This window comes from Nestor notabilis, unplaced genomic scaffold, assembly GCF_000696875.1.
Source record: "Nestor notabilis isolate BGI_N333 unplaced genomic scaffold, ASM69687v1 scaffold8268, whole genome shotgun sequence".
Classification (NCBI taxonomy): domain Eukaryota; kingdom Metazoa; phylum Chordata; class Aves; order Psittaciformes; family Psittacidae; genus Nestor; species Nestor notabilis.
In genome coordinates, this window is record NW_009938710.1 from 37,728 (window position 1) to 54,621 (window position 16,894).

Below are 16,894 nucleotides of genomic sequence, written 5' to 3' on the forward strand. Positions count from 1 at the left end.
CATAGTTTTAAAAGAAAAAGTATAAAAACAGTGAAAAGGTTTCTGAAGTATTAAATGCAAATCTACACAAAACTTAAATTTTCACAGTTCTTTGTCACTCTTGCCAAGTTTCAAGTAATCTTTTAAATTTGTACCTTTGAAAAACTGAAATAACAGTTATCATTTTCAAAAAAGAAGGCTGGGAAGAGGAAGAAATCTTGTACTTCTTGTTTTGCTTAAATCTTTTTGCACATGGAAAAAAAAAAAAAGCTCTAAGTTAGAACTGGAGCTGAGGGGCCATTTGCAGAGCTTTCTGCTCCCTTAGTGCTATCTGCAGCCTTAGATTCATCACATACTTCAGAAGCCTGATTTTCTTCTGGCGTTGATGGGGTAGGATCGATAGTGATCAAATCAGTTTCCTGATCTGTTTTTTCTACTTCATTGCAAAATTCAACTTTATCTTTCTGTTGGCTGTTCTTTATTTGTCCATTCTGTGGAGGGTAGGAACTGGCAATGGTGTCATAAAGAAATTGGTAATGTTCCTTAAATACAAAGAAAAGAAGTTAGTATGAATGGAACGCTCAGAGCCCAAGAATAAACCCATTCTTTCTCTGTTTTCTTAAATTTTACAAATGTAACATGGAGTTGAACATGAAATATTGCATATGAAGCTGACTCCGCAGTTTTTGCTGTAGTGTTGCTTCTATGTTTTATTCTGATTTCATGTCATGGTGGTTTTGCCTCGGGTAGAGTTAATTTTCATCAGAGCAGCTAGTATGGGGCTATGTTTTGTGCTGAAAACAGCACTGATAACACAGGAATGTTTTCCTTATTGCTGAGCAGAGCTTACACAGAGTCAAGGCCTCTTCTGCTTCTCACAGCACTCTACCAGAGAGTACGCTGGGGGTGCACAAGAAGCTGAGAGGGGACACAGCCAGGACAGCTGATGTCAACTGACCCAAGGGATATTCCATACCCTTTCCATTCCGTGTGGTGTCATGCTCAGCATATAAAGCTGGGGGAAGAGGAAGGAAGGGGTTGGACGTTCAGAGTAATGGCGTTTTTATTTCGCAAGTAACCATTATGCAGGATGGAGCCCTGCTTTCCTGGAGCTGGCTGAACATCTACCTGCTGATGGGAAGTGGTGAATGAATTCCTTACTTTACTTTGCTTGTGTGTGTAGCTTTTGCTTTACTATTAAACTGTCTTTATCTCAACCCATGAGTTTTCTCACTTTTACACTTCTGATTCTCTTCCCCATCTCAACACAGGAGGAATGAGCGAGCGGCTGTGTTGTGCTTAGTTGCCAGCTGGGGTTAAACCATGACAGTATGTAATGTCTCTGTAGCTGCTTGCAAGTTGTCACTCAGTACCTTCTTGGTTCACAAGTACCAAAAACATGTTTCTTAGAGTTGTTTACAACCCAAGTTGTAAACAACATTATTGTGACACCTAGGTCTGGTTTGTTTGTAAATGCACAGCGTATGCCACAGAGACACAATTAGTCTGGAGTGACCTAAACAAAACGAGTTGGTGGCTGATAGCCTGTGAAATAGACTTAGCCTCCTAACTGCAGGAGTTAAGGGACACTGTGCATGTCTACCCCTGAAGCAACTGCAGAAACATCAATTTATGCAATTTGTAATTTTATATGTGCCCTTCTACCATAGTGTTATAGAATTGCAGCTTTGGACGTCTCACAGACTCCTTCATTCTTAACAGTAACAGCCAATTCCCAAGTAGTGGTGAGTGGCAGTGCATGTCCTGATTAGAATTAGTGTTGCTCACGAGAAAGGCTATGAAGATATTAGTGATGGTGATCAGTAATCTCATCATTTTTTTTCTGGTAATTCATAAGATTTACTTACAAAGGTGGGGACCACCCCCAGCCTGGTGCGACGAAGAGCTTTTACTACTTGGAAAACATCTATTACTTCTTCTGTTTCTGCACTTTCCAAGAGGGTCATTAAAGCACAAAATACACCAGTCTGCTGTGATCCATCTCTAGAAGATGAGGAAAAATGTACATATAAATTTTAACTGTAATATCATCAGGTCTTCTAACTAAATGATAGATTTATTTCAAATCTACATAACGAATTACTTTTCCAAATTATTTTTTGCTGGACTGAAATTGGTAAAATTAAGAATATTGTTAATATTAAGAATATACACAAGACAGTTTTCCTAGAGGCTACCTGGATCTTATGTGGCCACTTAAGGGGTAAGAGAGAAATTAGAAGCTTTAGGTTTACAGTCTCAACAATTGTTAGCAGGATTATCCTCTGGTTTAGATGGTATGTAAGGCTATTCCTGGAAGTGGTCCTAAAAATAAGTAAGCTTATGTACTGGAGCAAGAGATGAACCTAAAGTTCTGCTGGATCCTCATTAGTGGTATGGTACAAGAACATTCTGACCTAGCATTTCTCCTCAAAATATTTGTACCAAGGAAAAGCAGCTAGCTCTGAACACCTACTCCAGCCCGCACTTCCCAAAGCGTGCTCACTTTTCATCACTCCAATCAGAAAGGTTAAGCCTGAGCAATTCAAGGCTTTGGGGAAAAGGTAGGCATCCCACAACTGTGGTTGCTACGTATAGCCAGAACTCAGCTAGGTTAAATATGTGCTAAATTCATACCCACCGGCAGTGGATGACAAGCGGGACACTGTGGGTATTCTTCCTGTCCTCGGTGACTGGTCTGACTGTAAATTTTTCTTTAAGGTTAAGAATCATGCTGACTAAATCTTTTGGGTTTTCTGGAACATCAGAGCCACTCCACTTGTGATACTGATACTGATACACCTTCTGTGTTTCTTTCATCTGAAAAACAGCAGTGGAGATGTAGTCAATGTTCAGGTTAAAATAAAGATTCACACAGTACATCTATTGCAGCTGATTTACAAAAGAAAAACTATATTCCTGAGGAACTGCATGGTGATGCAAGTTCTACCTCATGAACATGAGGTAAGTAGACATCCAAGCTTTGCTCAAAGTGCAAAAGATAGAGCAAAAGATAGCTTTGCTCAAAGCGCAAACTCCTGAGACTCCACTGGCACCATCTCCATTTAGCAATTCACTAAATGGGAAATCTGAGATAATTTATAGCATTTATCATGATTGGCTGCTGGTCTGAAAGAAAAAAACAAGTTCAACTTCTTAAAGCAGGAGATAAGTGCAGTGGGAATTGTCCTTTCTGGGTTTTTAGGCTAAGTTTGTAACAGGGAAAGAAATTTAAAACTTCCTTTTTGAATTCACAAAGAAACTTTTACCTTCAGATGTGTAACGTCAAATGCACGTATGGTATAGCTAGGACAACAGTTGACATCTGTCATTTGAACCTCTATGCCATCATACAATTGTTTTCCTTCTCCCCAATACTGTGCACAGAGTTCCTAAAATGGGTAAAAGTACAAGTCAGTGCTTACCACCATTCAAACCTCCTTTTATTTTATCCTCCACATGCACTTACAGATGGCATTGACTTTAAAGTAGCAGGAGTGTCATTGTATTTTAAAATACAGCATCATACACTCTTCCCCTCAAAAAATCATTAGAAAGTAAATTAAGAAGGTAAATAATAGAACAAATAATATTGGAAATGCAAATTCCTCATCCTATGAAACACTTAACTGGAGGAAAGGAACCAGAGAGTGCTGTGCAGTGTTTTCTTTGCTTACAGAGGATCTTTAAGGTGCCAATGTGAAGACAATGCCCTCACCTGATCTCCTTCTTTCAGCTCTGTCAGCATAACAATGACTTTGACTTTTCTTTGGAACACCATTTGCCAGAAGTCAGAGATAGTTTCCTGCAGTGGTCCTTGTGTTGCTATCATGGCTTTCGGACCCCAGTAACCCTATAAAAAAAGTTTTTAATGTTTTTTTTTTTTCTGAAATTCATTTGAAATGTGATTGTCAAGCAAAAGAACTCATCATTCAAAGGACAGCCTATGAAATAAACTACTGAACCTTTTTCTTTATAGGGAAAATATGCCTATCATAGTACGCAATGGTCTTTCAGGAATTCTATGAGCCAAATGACATTCAGCTCAATTCCACTATCAACGGTATCACTTCCAGATTGACAACAAGGTATCCTCATGCTGCAGTGGGTGAGACCTACCCTGCCATTTTCTGCAAAGCATATTTTTAAGGGCTAAAACATTTAATTCTACACAGCTGTTTAATTTGACCACTAAGAAATTGAGTTTATACCACACAAAGTTCATATTACCAGCCAGTTCACACTGAGCTACCCAAAAGTAAAAAAACTATATTTACTTTGGATAAATATCATAACTTTGCAGCATTTTAAATCATTCAGCTTTACCCAATTTAGGTAGTAATTTCATTGAAATCACCATTCATGATGAATAACTGCTCTCCTTCTTCTGGAGGTATATATGATAGCAAAAAACTGATGGCTCCAATTTTCAGTACTAAGGTTTTGTGTATGTGAATAACCATACTCATATTTCACTAACAGGGAAAATATCAGTATGAAACAACTTGTAGGTAGGTGCTCACTACTAGAAATACCTGTTATCATGAGGCCACTTTGAAAGTCAGTGGTTTTAAACATAACACACATGTGGGAAAAAAAAAAAAAAGAAAAGGCATTTCTACGTTTAATCTCACTATTTAAAATTGCACACACTGAAACCACGTAGGGGGAAAAGATTCATGTTACTACTGCAGCAACATGTAGAAGATTTTGATGATTAAAACTATAAATGGATTTACCAATTGACTGTCAGAACTTTCTCTCCTATTCTATATGTGAAACCAAAAAAGGAGTAAGAGCACAAGCTAGAATACAGTTTTAGCTGAAAGCTTGTGAAATACTTATAGTGGATTCTCTAAATACATACAGTTATGAAGGAAGCATTGATGTATTTGCTTGATTCCTCACAGTCACTGTCCTCATCTGAGGAATCATCTGAATCATGTTCACCCTCCTTATTGTGTTCATCTTCCTGCTTGACTGGTACTCGGTTAAAGTCATCTGCATGAAACAAAGCGTCACCATCACATCACACTGTTGCTCAGGTGTAGTATTAGAGGGGGGCTGTCCCCACACATGCAGGGGGGGAAATACATAGAAAAAGGGTAATCCTTCAAAACAGATTGCAGAACAAAGGCCACTTTCTTTGAAATAGACACTACTGATAATCCACATCTTTAAAACCTCATCTCTTTTTTAAAATACTATGGTAAGTTTCTAATTCTGCAGTGTTGAGAAAATTAAGCAATCAAATACATCTCAGTAAGATAATTTACTGTCCTAATTTTTTCAAAATTTAGTAGGTTTTCTTATAGAAGATAACAGACAAAATAAGGGAGAGATCCTGGAAAATACTTACATGGAATAATGTTTGCATTCCTATTTTTGCTTTTATTTTCCTCACGATTCCCAGTGTTCTGTGTCCGCCACCCCTTATAGGAAGGTAATCTCTAAAGAAAGAGGATGTTTGGTATTATGCTTGATTAAAATGGCTCCTGGGATCATTGTCTCCTCTGGAGACGCACAGCCAGTCACTTCTTCCTTTAATTCTTTAAACTTCGGTCACATCTGGACCATAGTTTAAAAATGCCTGTCATACCATGTACAATGGCACAGGAAATCGTGCACATAGATATAAGTATTCATTCTATGCTCCCCATCTCTGTTAAAAATATTAACATCGAAAGCAGGAATTAAATGTCATTAACTTATTTTTTTTCATGAATGTAAAGAAACTTTCTGCGCCAGAGAAATAAAACAGCACAGCAGTAATGTATGAAGTGTGGTATCTCTCTCACAACTATTGTGCAAGGTGCTTTCTAACGGAAGTGAGAGGTAATGGCACCAGAATGCAATGCTTATTTACCTGAAACTCTGCCTCCAGCAGAGAAGGATCACTTGGAGGATCTTTTCTTTTCAGATTGTTAAGATAGGAATGCAGTTCTGATAGACTGACCTCTGTTTCTCCATACTGATTGTACTCCACTAGTGCTTGATGGATAAGGATGTACTGTGACTGGTGTTTCCCATTTGAAGGTTTTAAAAATAATAAGAGTAAAAAACAAATAAACAAAACCAAACAAACAACAAATTCATACCATTTTTTAAAACCATTATAAGAAACTATTATTCCAATGATGTTATTAGTGATAATAATATTAATCATTAATGTTAAATAGGCAATTAAATAAAAATATAAAAAAATCAGAGTAGCCTCTAAATTAGACATTTTGGACCACATTTAGTATGTTGGATGAAGTGTTCTGCAAATAAATGTAGTGTTATTGAAGAAATATGCAACTGAGATTTGAAAGATCTCCAAAATGACTAAATAAGTTAAAAACATGCATTTCATCAGTCTATAACTTTTGTTGTAGTCTCAACTCAACTGAACATCCTACCTACACAGTCTTTAGAATTTGAAAATTAAGTTTGGCTATGAAAGTTCAATTTGCATTTGTGAATTGTATGGCAAAAGCTGGATTAGCAGATCTATAATCTTCTTGCTTTCCTTTTTTAAAACCTAAACTTAAAAAGTTGAAGTTTCTAAAACTAAAAAATAGTGTTGGAAGTTTTTAACTCTCTGTATTTTTCAGAGCTATATTTTCTATGAACAACTTCAACTGAACTATAGCAGTACCCAAGACTGAGCAGTGGACTTCTGAGAAATACTGATGAAGCCCTAGAGAAGAGTTCTAAGTGACAGGAGTTCTAGCAAGATACCTCTACTTGAACCATAAGGCATCGTTGCCGACGCAGCTTCACAACATAACCATAAACATCCACTCTGCCTTCTGTATCCAGCCCCTCCAGCATGGCATCAATTCCTATGTACGTCCCAGTGCGCCCAACACCAGCACTGCAAAGCAGAAAGTGATCTGGTTATCAAGAGGGAATGGCTTCTCCCAGTCCCGCTCTTGAGAGGTTAACAGTCAGGGAGGGAGTGAAAGGGAAAAAGTGTAACAACAGGATACGAAGCAACTGAAAACAGTTCTTGCTGTAAATTAATTGGCAACAGAAACAATGATGAGTTTGTATTTTAGGTATCTTTTAATGAAAGTAAGGCAAATATTGCCAATCATGGTGCTTGTAGCCAGAATAGCACGATGCTTATCTGCCTGCTTTCCGAAAGTCTAAAAGTCCGTATAGTCTCAGATTTTATTTATGTGAATATCCTTCAGATCCTTCAGAAAACAGGCTTTTTTATGTGTCTGTGAGTGCCACACTTTCAAGTAATCAAGTCACAAAATTTGGGATCAGCCAAATACTTTTGCCAGCTCTTCCCTGAACAGCATCACTTCGTTCGACACTAACAACATTTTTAAAACACAACATACATTTACCTGCAATGAACCACTATTGGGCCACTAAAGAAGTTGCTGAGAGCATTAACTCTGCGTCGCAGTTTGAGAAGGAGATGTGGATCCTCAGGGACTCCATGATCTGGCCAGCTTGTGAACTGAATATGAGTGACATCTCTTCCAGCTGTCCTCTCTCTTCCCTGGACAAAGCGAAGTGTGGGGTTTATATATATGTATATAGTACATACACATATATATGTATATATATACAGAAAGCCAAAATCAAGTGCAGATATACAGAGCAGAAGAAAAATAAGAGCAATGGTCATCAAAAGTTGAAACAGAAATTTCAGTGTGTTGTAATGTTATGATCCCAATGGTCTCCAGGTTATGACATTTTTCATATTCAATTTTAATTTAAAACTATCCATGAATAAAGGATACATAATGGCTCCAACAGAAGACAAGCAATTGGTTCAAAGTGTTGCTAAAAATACTTTTTTCTCAAGTTAGCCTACGGTCCCGAATACAATATATCTCCCCACTCTATTCATAAGCAACTTGGCCAGTGAATAGCCATGCTTACTTCAAGGGGTACAGGTTGGCAATTTTCTTATGTCTCCTAGAATTAGCCTGATGAGGTTACAATAGATTAATAAATAAATTAATTAAACTGTATCTCAGACTTTTACACACAAATTACAAATTACCCACAGACCAATAAATGTGATTTCAGATATCTAGAACAGAGCAATTAACCAGCCTTAATGATTCTACACATAGTCAAATGGTAATTTTAAACACTTATGTTTATGAATGCACTTGAGATTAACAGAATTTGTAATTGGCCCACTATACAATTATCACTAGGGTAGATAATGGTGCTCTATGAGTAACATCAATTTTACTTGCAGAAGGTTATTCCAAGATACACATAAACCAGTAAAATTTCTATGTTTAAGCACAAGCTAAATATCTAAGAAAACCAGAGTGTATTAAGTTTTCCATGCTTAACAGTACATTAACAGTTTCCTCTTAAATATAGATACCAGAGTACTAAGGAAAATACATTTTTAAGTTTGGAAATATATGTCTAACTCCTATTTCTTGTAAGGAATGACACCTACATCTAAGAAGTTTCCTCTTGAATTATATGTTGCTTAGGAAAAAATAGCAGAGCATCCTCCATTGATAGCTGGCTCTTCTCTTGAAAGGATCTCTCAACAATACCTACGGACTCCAAATAGGTGCTCCAATCTCAGTCAGTCTTACACTTTTGAATCAACTTACATTTGTGATGTGTAGTTTCTGAATGACATAGTCTGGACACGTTTTACTTTCATTGATCTTCACAATGATGTCCCCATATGTTGCGGAGCCACCCTTCACTGACGGCCAGTACTGGGCACATTTGTTCTATGAAGATAAGAAGTTAGTTGACCAGCACTACAGCAAAATGGCAAAGAGTTGAGAGCTAGAAGAAAGTCTGATTTAAACCAGATGGCAATTCAGTATAGTTTTTTCCACCTTGTCTCGGGTCTTTTGCTCTCCTGAAAAGGCTGTCACTGCTTAGGGTGCTAAATAATTCCAAATATCCAAAAATTCAAGTTTCTGACCTGAAGTTTATGCCATGGAATTTAACTTGGAAAATACCATGAGGAAAAAAAATCATGTACACTAGTTGAAAAAGTGATCAGCCATGGTTGCTGTTGCCTGAAGGTTGTAGAAAAGTTTGCAGCTGCTTTTATGGCTTCTTTTTGAGTCTTTAGTGAGGGATGTCATTCCTGTCTGCCTATAACATCAGCTTGGGGATGCTGTAAATCTGCATGCTGCCAGCATTTTAGTCTTTTAAAGCAGTTAAAACAGCAGTTCCCCTTCTTTCTGCTGTACCTGGAATAAAGAACAAAGGCAAGCCAGAAGCATCCAACCTTCCAGTTACAGGAAAGGCAAAGGCAACAAATTAAACAAAAATATATATTTTGTCTAGGATTTACTGAGGGCATTGCCAGGATATCAGAAGATAACTGAGAGGTGAAAAATACAAACAATACATTTTATGACAGGTCTATGAGGAGCTACAGTTCTACCTTGAGCCCTTTTCTGGATTTATTAGTTGTAATTTGGAAGCCCACCCTCTGCTGCTTACAGCTGGGACTAAAGCGACATTTTCTGATAAGACTGGTAACTCTTTTGGCATGCTTTCCAAAATAGGTTCTGCCACAATGACAGAACAGCAAAGGATGAAAACAAAGTACTAAGAAGAAAATGCAATTCACCACAGGACAGCAACCCATTCAGTTTTCAGACAAAATATGGATGGATGGATGGATGGATGGGTGGATGGATGGATATTTCTCACCCTCTTTCCTTCCTCACAGCGAGTCACCATGACAATAATTGTTGCCTTCTGTTCCCAGATCATTCTCCAGAAATCATCTGTGGTTTCATCCTTGGGGCCTAGTGAGAGGTATTATAAGGGAGTTTTTCATAGTAAAGCTGCATAAAAAAACACTTTTCTTCTTGACATGCATAGCAATGCAGTCTGAAAAGCTAACCAGAGATCACACAAATAAGAGCCACACACTTGATTTCATTATGACTGTTGCATTAGGCTACATTTTAAAAGCCTCATATAGATCTTTAGTGCATAGCTGTGAAATCTGAAAACTTTTGGTGTAAAATTATACATCATGAGAAGTCTACCATCTTCATAAAATTGCCTAAGCAAAAAACTCATTGGCAAACTTTCACATATTAAATTTCAGAATTTCAGATTTTCAATTTTTCTATAAATTTGCTATTTTTTTTACTACTCTCTAACAAAAAGTGGGTGAATAAAGAAAGCATATTCTTTTAAGGTTAAAAAATACCTTGTGCAGCAATGTATTTTCTTGGTTCTTTGAAGCCCTGTAACAAGTACAATGTTAGCAACTCTTAGAAAGGAAGCACAGACAATTTAAAAGATTTGCAACTTTAAAAATAAATTCAATATGCAACAGTGCAATACAACTGAATACATTACAGAAAAGGAATGAACTCAAATAGGAAACATAGAATCATAGAATAGTTAGGGTTGGAAAGGACCTTAAGATCATCTAGTTCAACCCTCCCCTACACAAAACATACAGACTACAGAATTTCTTCAGGAGTGCCTAAGATTTTTTTTAAGTAGAAGTCACTCACATCAATATAACTTGCATTGATATAGTCTGATCCTGGGTCTCCTGGGATTTCTGAGAGCTCAACACGGTTATGATCATCTGTTTAAATCATTTAAAAACAATTAAAAAAATTATCTCAAAGCACTGAGAACACAAATATTTATAAAACATACAAAAATTGTAGCAAATACTCACATGGAAGGATATCAATATAGCGGTTTTTGTTCTGATTATGGCTTTTCTTGGCCTCCTTTATTGAAAATTTAGTGAAAACTCTAGGAATACTCTGCAAAATACAATGTTGCTTTTATTGGGCAAGCATATAATTAAAATTGCTTCTACTTGCAGTCAAATGGAAAAAATTTGCTACTACTGAGTCTGGAACATAACATTCTGTTTCATACAGTGCTACTTCATATATTTCTTATACCTAAAACAAACAAATTTTTTATATAAATAATACATATCTCCAGAATTATGTATTATTTATGTTCCCTGCATATTTATTTATATATGTCTATGCAGTAAGAGAAAGCATTAAAAAAAGCATAGTAAATTATAGAGTGAGAAGTATTCAAACTGTGTATTTTATACTTTTGCTGTAAAACCCCTTGAGGAAAAAAAGTCATCTTATAGCAAGGAAAGCTTGGTAGCAAAATTAACTGTAGCCTATTTGACCATAATAAAGAATTAACTCAAATTTCTAGGTCCTTCTTTTTGTATTTATAATCACTGCATACTCTTCAAACATGCTCTTGAACAGAATTCTTCCAACCCCTTGGCTACAAATCTGTGGTATTTTTAAAGCCAAAAACAAACCTGAAATTCATCTAAGAAAAGTCTTCCTTCATCAGCAATCTTCCTCTTGTATGTGTCCAGCAAGTGCTCCGAAGGAATTGGCTCTATGTTCAGAAGTTGCCTGTCATCATCTTTAACTGTGTAAATATGTTGAACATTTATCGTTACTAACTTTGAAAATGTAAATTACATTTCAGTAAACATGATTCTCAAATCATTAGATAAATTAACAAAAAAGAAAACCTCTTTATTTTAAGCAAGCGCCTCTCGTTTTCAAAAAAATGGTGTTGCCTGAGCCAGCTGTGAGCAAACAGGCCCTGAGAATAACAGAACTTGTTCAATTCTGCCACCTGAACCGTGCCATCGGGTCACAGCAACAGCTCCAACACCCACAATAGTTACATGTCCTTGCTTTCTTCTTCAATTCTGATCAATTATTATCAGTGGTAAAATGCATTAATATGTAAACAACCTACAAATGTAACATGTATTTTCAAATATGTATGTAACAATATGCATTTCAAATAACAAATTTTCTCTAACTTATTCTCTAAGTCACAATAATATGTAATATCATCTTTAATGATAATGATTGAACAAGTTTTAACATCTCTAACTAGACATTAATTAATTTTTCTATCATATTGAAAAGATTTTTTTTTAACAACTGTGTGTCTAAGCAAATGGATTTGAATATCAACACAATATTACTAACCATTTAATGTAGTTAATTTCTGTGGGCTCGAATGTCGTAAATTATGTTTTTGTTGAAGCTTTCTGGTATTGACTGATTCTGCCTTCTTCAAAGGCTTTGAAATCTTGTGAAAATATTACATTTAATGTTTAGTTTCAGTCTTTGATATTTGAAATCCTTCAAAATTTTGCAGTAAAAACCAACTGGCTTATGTTTAAATTCTTGCTTTGAAAAAGGTGCACAGGAAAATTTTTTTGGGTTATTTTTCCTCCGAATAAGGTGTTATTATGTTGATATCTGTAATCTATGCATACAACCTAGAGTTTAAACAATCCAAAGGCGGCAGCAAGACATGTGACTAATTTTATTTCCACCTGCTAAATACATAAAGATACTCACCTGAAACAAGGTTCACGCCTTCAGAAGAATTGCTGTAAAAAACAAAAGTATCTGTAAAAGCTCTGACTAGTAACACATATATATGATGATGATTTAAATAAAAGCAGGTTTGTATGTGAACACCAAGACTGTTTATAACTAGCAGACTGCATTACAAACTGTCTGTGAAACAAGAGTACTACAACTGGGACTTACAGCACCTACACATAGGTGGTTTGGATCTTTATCTTCTTACTCTGAGCACTACTGAGGGGAAGAAACAAGGGAATCACCTCAAACAGCTTTACCGCTTACATAATTTTGTCCATTTCACCTGCAGCAACTATGTGTGTAATTTCTTCACTGGAGTAACTGCTCACACCATCTTTGTTTATTTTGCTAACATAAAATATAACCAAATTAATTTTAAATGCCAGGTAGCCAAGAACAAGCCAGACTCTCTGCGGAGGAAGGTGATGAGGTGGTAAAGAAGCTGGAAGAGATGAATCCCCAAAGTTCTGCTGTTGCCAGACGGCTGAGAGGTTTCTGAAAAAAATTGCCCTAGCTCCCCTATCTCTACCAGCAGCAAATGTCCCCTTGTACATTGAACCACCGCCTTCCACAGCAATAATAGCAGTCAGCCTGGCTTTCCAGGGCATAGTCATCAGAAAAGGCAACAACCATTTTTCTGTTACCATCCTCTCTGACCTACAGAACTGCCACATCACCTAGATGACTATAACAACCAAAGCCTCCCTGAGATGTATTCCATGTATAGTTTCCAATACTTTTAGCTTAAAATGTGAAGGAAACGTTTTCTAGTATTTATGCATATTTTTTTCACAAATCTAGTGACAAAACATTTTGTTCTAGCAGAACATTTCTTCTGTGCATGGAGAAAGGGTATAGCAGAGAGATTTTAAATCTACTTCATAGTATTTGCATTGCCAAACCACCAAAAATTGTCTTTCTTTTGAAAGAATTCAAAGGCAAATGGATGTCTTTTCCCAGTTTAATAAAATATCAACCTTGTAACATTTTTGCACTACCAGTTGGGAAACCTAGTGGAAAAACAGAAAGCTCACCTGCCATACCCCCATTTATATGAGAGAGGGCGAGAAACCTTAAGCTTACCTAAGCTTGTTTTTGTGAAGACCATAGATTTTGTACAGAACCAGTAGTAAAGCAATTGATGTCACAATGATCAAGAACACCAAGAATATAATCAGGGCTTTAGAATTATCTAGCAACAGAGAAAGAATACATTTATTATTTCCAATACATAATTAATGGAACAAAACAATTATTTTTCAGTGGTTTAGTTCAAGTTTGTTATTCCAAACTGCCAAAAACTTTTAAGCTCAAAGAAAATGAGGGAATTTTATTTTTTTCTTAAGAAAACTTTCATTTAAATTCTCCATGTCCACCGATCAAAATGCTACAACTCAGACACTGGTTCCGCATTCCCGTGCTTGTCTCCTCACAGATGTTCAGCTCCTGAAATACAGGATCTGAACACAGGAAAATATTCCTAAACTGAATAATTTAAGTTAAAGAAATTAATTTCTAGTTGTACTTGAATGTTTCCTGAAGAAACCACAGCTGTGTAATAATTCTGAATTACGATCAATGACTTGTCAACATGATCTGTTAATGCTGAGTGAGGACACTATTTTTCAAGTGCAGATCAACTACTAAGTATAAAACCAGACAGTTTGGACTTTCAGTTAGGAGCAACTGTAACAGAATTCACAATTTACACTGCTTATACTATGCTAAAGTCTAAAAGTAAAAGTGCTGTGCATATATTTACTTACATCTGGTTTTTATACTTGTCTTTACTGGCTGCCCTCTGTATTCTCCATTAAACACCAAGATCTGCATGCAGTGGGTGAGAACAAAAGAGATAACAAGTTAAGATAGAACAAGTCGAAATTTCTGCATAAATTTTTTTAAGAAAAATGAAGCACAATGGATATTCAAAATGCATCCATCTATTTCCAATGAATCAACCTCATTGACAGCAGGATGTGCTGTCAATCTTTGTATAACCATTTGTAGTGCAGCTCAGGTTTCTGCCTAAGTTATAGCAAGATCTAAATCCAAAACTATGTAGATGACTGGTTAGTTAGGGAAATAGGAGACACATTTTACAAAATCAGTACTAGCAATATCTTAAGGAAAAAATCAAATCTCTCTCTTTGGTGTTAAAATACTAACTCTGTGTAGATGTGCTTATATTTCATAATACATATTACATTTATTGAATCTTTTAAATTGCAGTTGGGGTCAAAATATCACTAAACCAAAAGTATCCTAGATAGGCTCCTGTTTATTCCCTGAACAATCCAGTCCAGATAGAAGGGAATCGTGACATCTGCCAACTCTCACAGGTGATCCGTTGGTTTTTTTTTCTTGAGCGTTCTATAACTTGACCCAGAATCCTTTCATTATTAGTTAAGGCCATAAAGCTGATTTTCTCTTTTTCCAGTACGAATTGGGCAAATTGGGCAAAATAAGGTAAAAGCAGAAGCCAGGGGTTAGATCCAAGCAGAAGATAATTTCTTCTATAAGACAAACTGCTCATTGCAATTGGTATACAAAAAGCTCACAAGAGTGCAGGGGTCTCATACTATGGGGGCAATGCAAGCATTTCTTGATCCTACAGGGCCTCGTCTTTATTTTCGAAATATAAAGCTTTCTGAGCAGAATCTCTTGAAAAAATACTGACAAAGTCTTGGAACAAAACCTAGACTATTCGAATTCTCTGATACTGCATTTTCTCTGGAAAACAGAGAGAAAAGAGGAAAAGATTTTGAAAAATGAGCGAAACTGCTTCCTAAGAGTAATAAAACTCCACCATTCCTGAAAATACCTAAACTTTTTGGACAGTTGCTACCAGGATATGAAAAACATTCTTAGTGGCCACAGTAAGGGGGTCACATAAGACCATTGGCTTTGCAAACAACAAATGACAAAAGGATGAAATGCCTCAAGGAACAGAAAATAGCAGGAGGCATTCAGGAAAGTGAAGCTTGCAAACAGAGGATGATATATTTTGTATGGAAACGACTGGGAAAGGATCTGAGCTGCTTTAAACTAACCAGTCCCCAAAGCATCAAAAGTCTTCACAGTGAAAAATAGTGAACAATTTATTCCTGAGCAATTATCTCAAGACCTAAATCCCATATTTATCCTCTGATGGAAATGACATTAAATGAAATGTGCTTTAGACACTAAAATATCACTTAAGAAACTATTCTAAAACTTATGTAACACCCAAATTTCTCCGTCCCAAGTACAAACAATCTATTCAGCTTGTATTTTTCATGCAGTCAGGACCTGTGCCCAGGAATAGAACACAAAAGAATGATCTACTGATTGACTGATTGATAGGCTAGGCACATATGCATTTTGTTTCCAAGGTAATAGCTACTTCTTTATATCTGTGGCCTATAGACCCATAAATTAACTCCTCTGTCACCATATTTGCTTTTCCTAAAATCAAGTATACTACTCTTAAACAATGAAAATACAGCAATGGTTTATATATTTAATTTAATAAGCCTACTTACCGTAAATGTATAGTTTGTTAAGTATGAGAGATTTTCTTTTTTGAAATCGCACTCCTCTTTGGAGTCTCTTGTTCCATCATTTTCCCAAATCAATTCAAATACTTTTTGTGCTCCATACACTTGTTGACTTTTGCATTTAATTTGGACAGCATTATCAGCTGTTAATGTTGCATTAACATTAATCACTTGCTGTGGTTCTGTTAACAAAAGAAGTGTTACTGATTCTATTCTCATAATTTCAAACCAAACATTTCAACAGCTGTATCTGTTCATGTCTGTCTGTCATCTTTTCTCTCAATTATTTCAAACATTTTCTTCCCTAAATATTTCAACTCCAATTTAACAAGATCGATAAAATCAATTTTGAGTTAACCATAGATTTAACCATACTGGAAAAGATGTGAAGTAGAAGTGAAAAGGCAGGGAAGATCAGAGCTCTACTGCCAGTCAGGCTGTAAAGATAAGGACGTTAACTCTCTCTCTTGCGCCTGACACCACTTTCTCATTTTAGAAACATGGGACAGTAGACAAGACTAGGGAACAAACAGTTTTCTGTGAGTATATGTTTCGAAACTTCTGTGTATGTTTCAGAACTTTTGTAAATGAGGTTTCCTACCAGGAGTTATTAGTATATTTTAGTATCTGAAATAGTATCATTTTATCAGTTGTTGAAACAGTTGGTGAAGATTTACTAAATACCATTAATTCATGAAGGCGAGCAACTCGTTATTTTCTTAAAAAAAAAAAGGAAGTGATGTTGTTTTCCAAACTCATAAACTTATACTGTGGACAGCAATCTTCACCTGAGCTTTTAAAACATGAGTGGAGGCCCAGAGACTGGGGGCTCCAAAACACAATTTGCTTAAACTATATTATCATAGAGAAAAATCATGATCACGCTCAAATTGGGGATGTTTAAAAATTAATGACATTAATTTCTGTCACAGTTAAATCTAAGATCGAATGGTTTACATTCTCAACCAATTTAACAGCTTCTTTTTTAGCGGG

The 16,894-nt window shown here is 36.1% G+C and overlaps 1 protein-coding gene across 1 annotated transcript; it reads right to left on the reverse strand.

The window, feature by feature from the left end:
• Positions 1–251: 251 nt before the first annotated feature.
• On the reverse strand, positions 252–16,083 carry PTPRC (protein tyrosine phosphatase, receptor type, C; the record flags this gene model as incomplete). The annotated part of the gene is made up of 20 exons (XM_010019478.1): positions 252–521; positions 1,848–1,983; positions 2,621–2,799; positions 3,249–3,371; positions 3,698–3,832; positions 4,847–4,980; positions 5,339–5,429; positions 5,846–5,995; positions 6,703–6,838; positions 7,323–7,480; positions 8,571–8,696; positions 9,640–9,737; positions 10,151–10,187; positions 10,464–10,540; positions 10,637–10,727; positions 11,261–11,376; positions 12,333–12,364; positions 13,446–13,554; positions 14,129–14,189; positions 15,887–16,083. Coding segments are annotated over 20 exons (2,456 nt in total), but the record flags the coding sequence as incomplete, so codon positions are not given.
• Between the last annotated feature and the right edge of the window lie 811 nt (positions 16,084–16,894).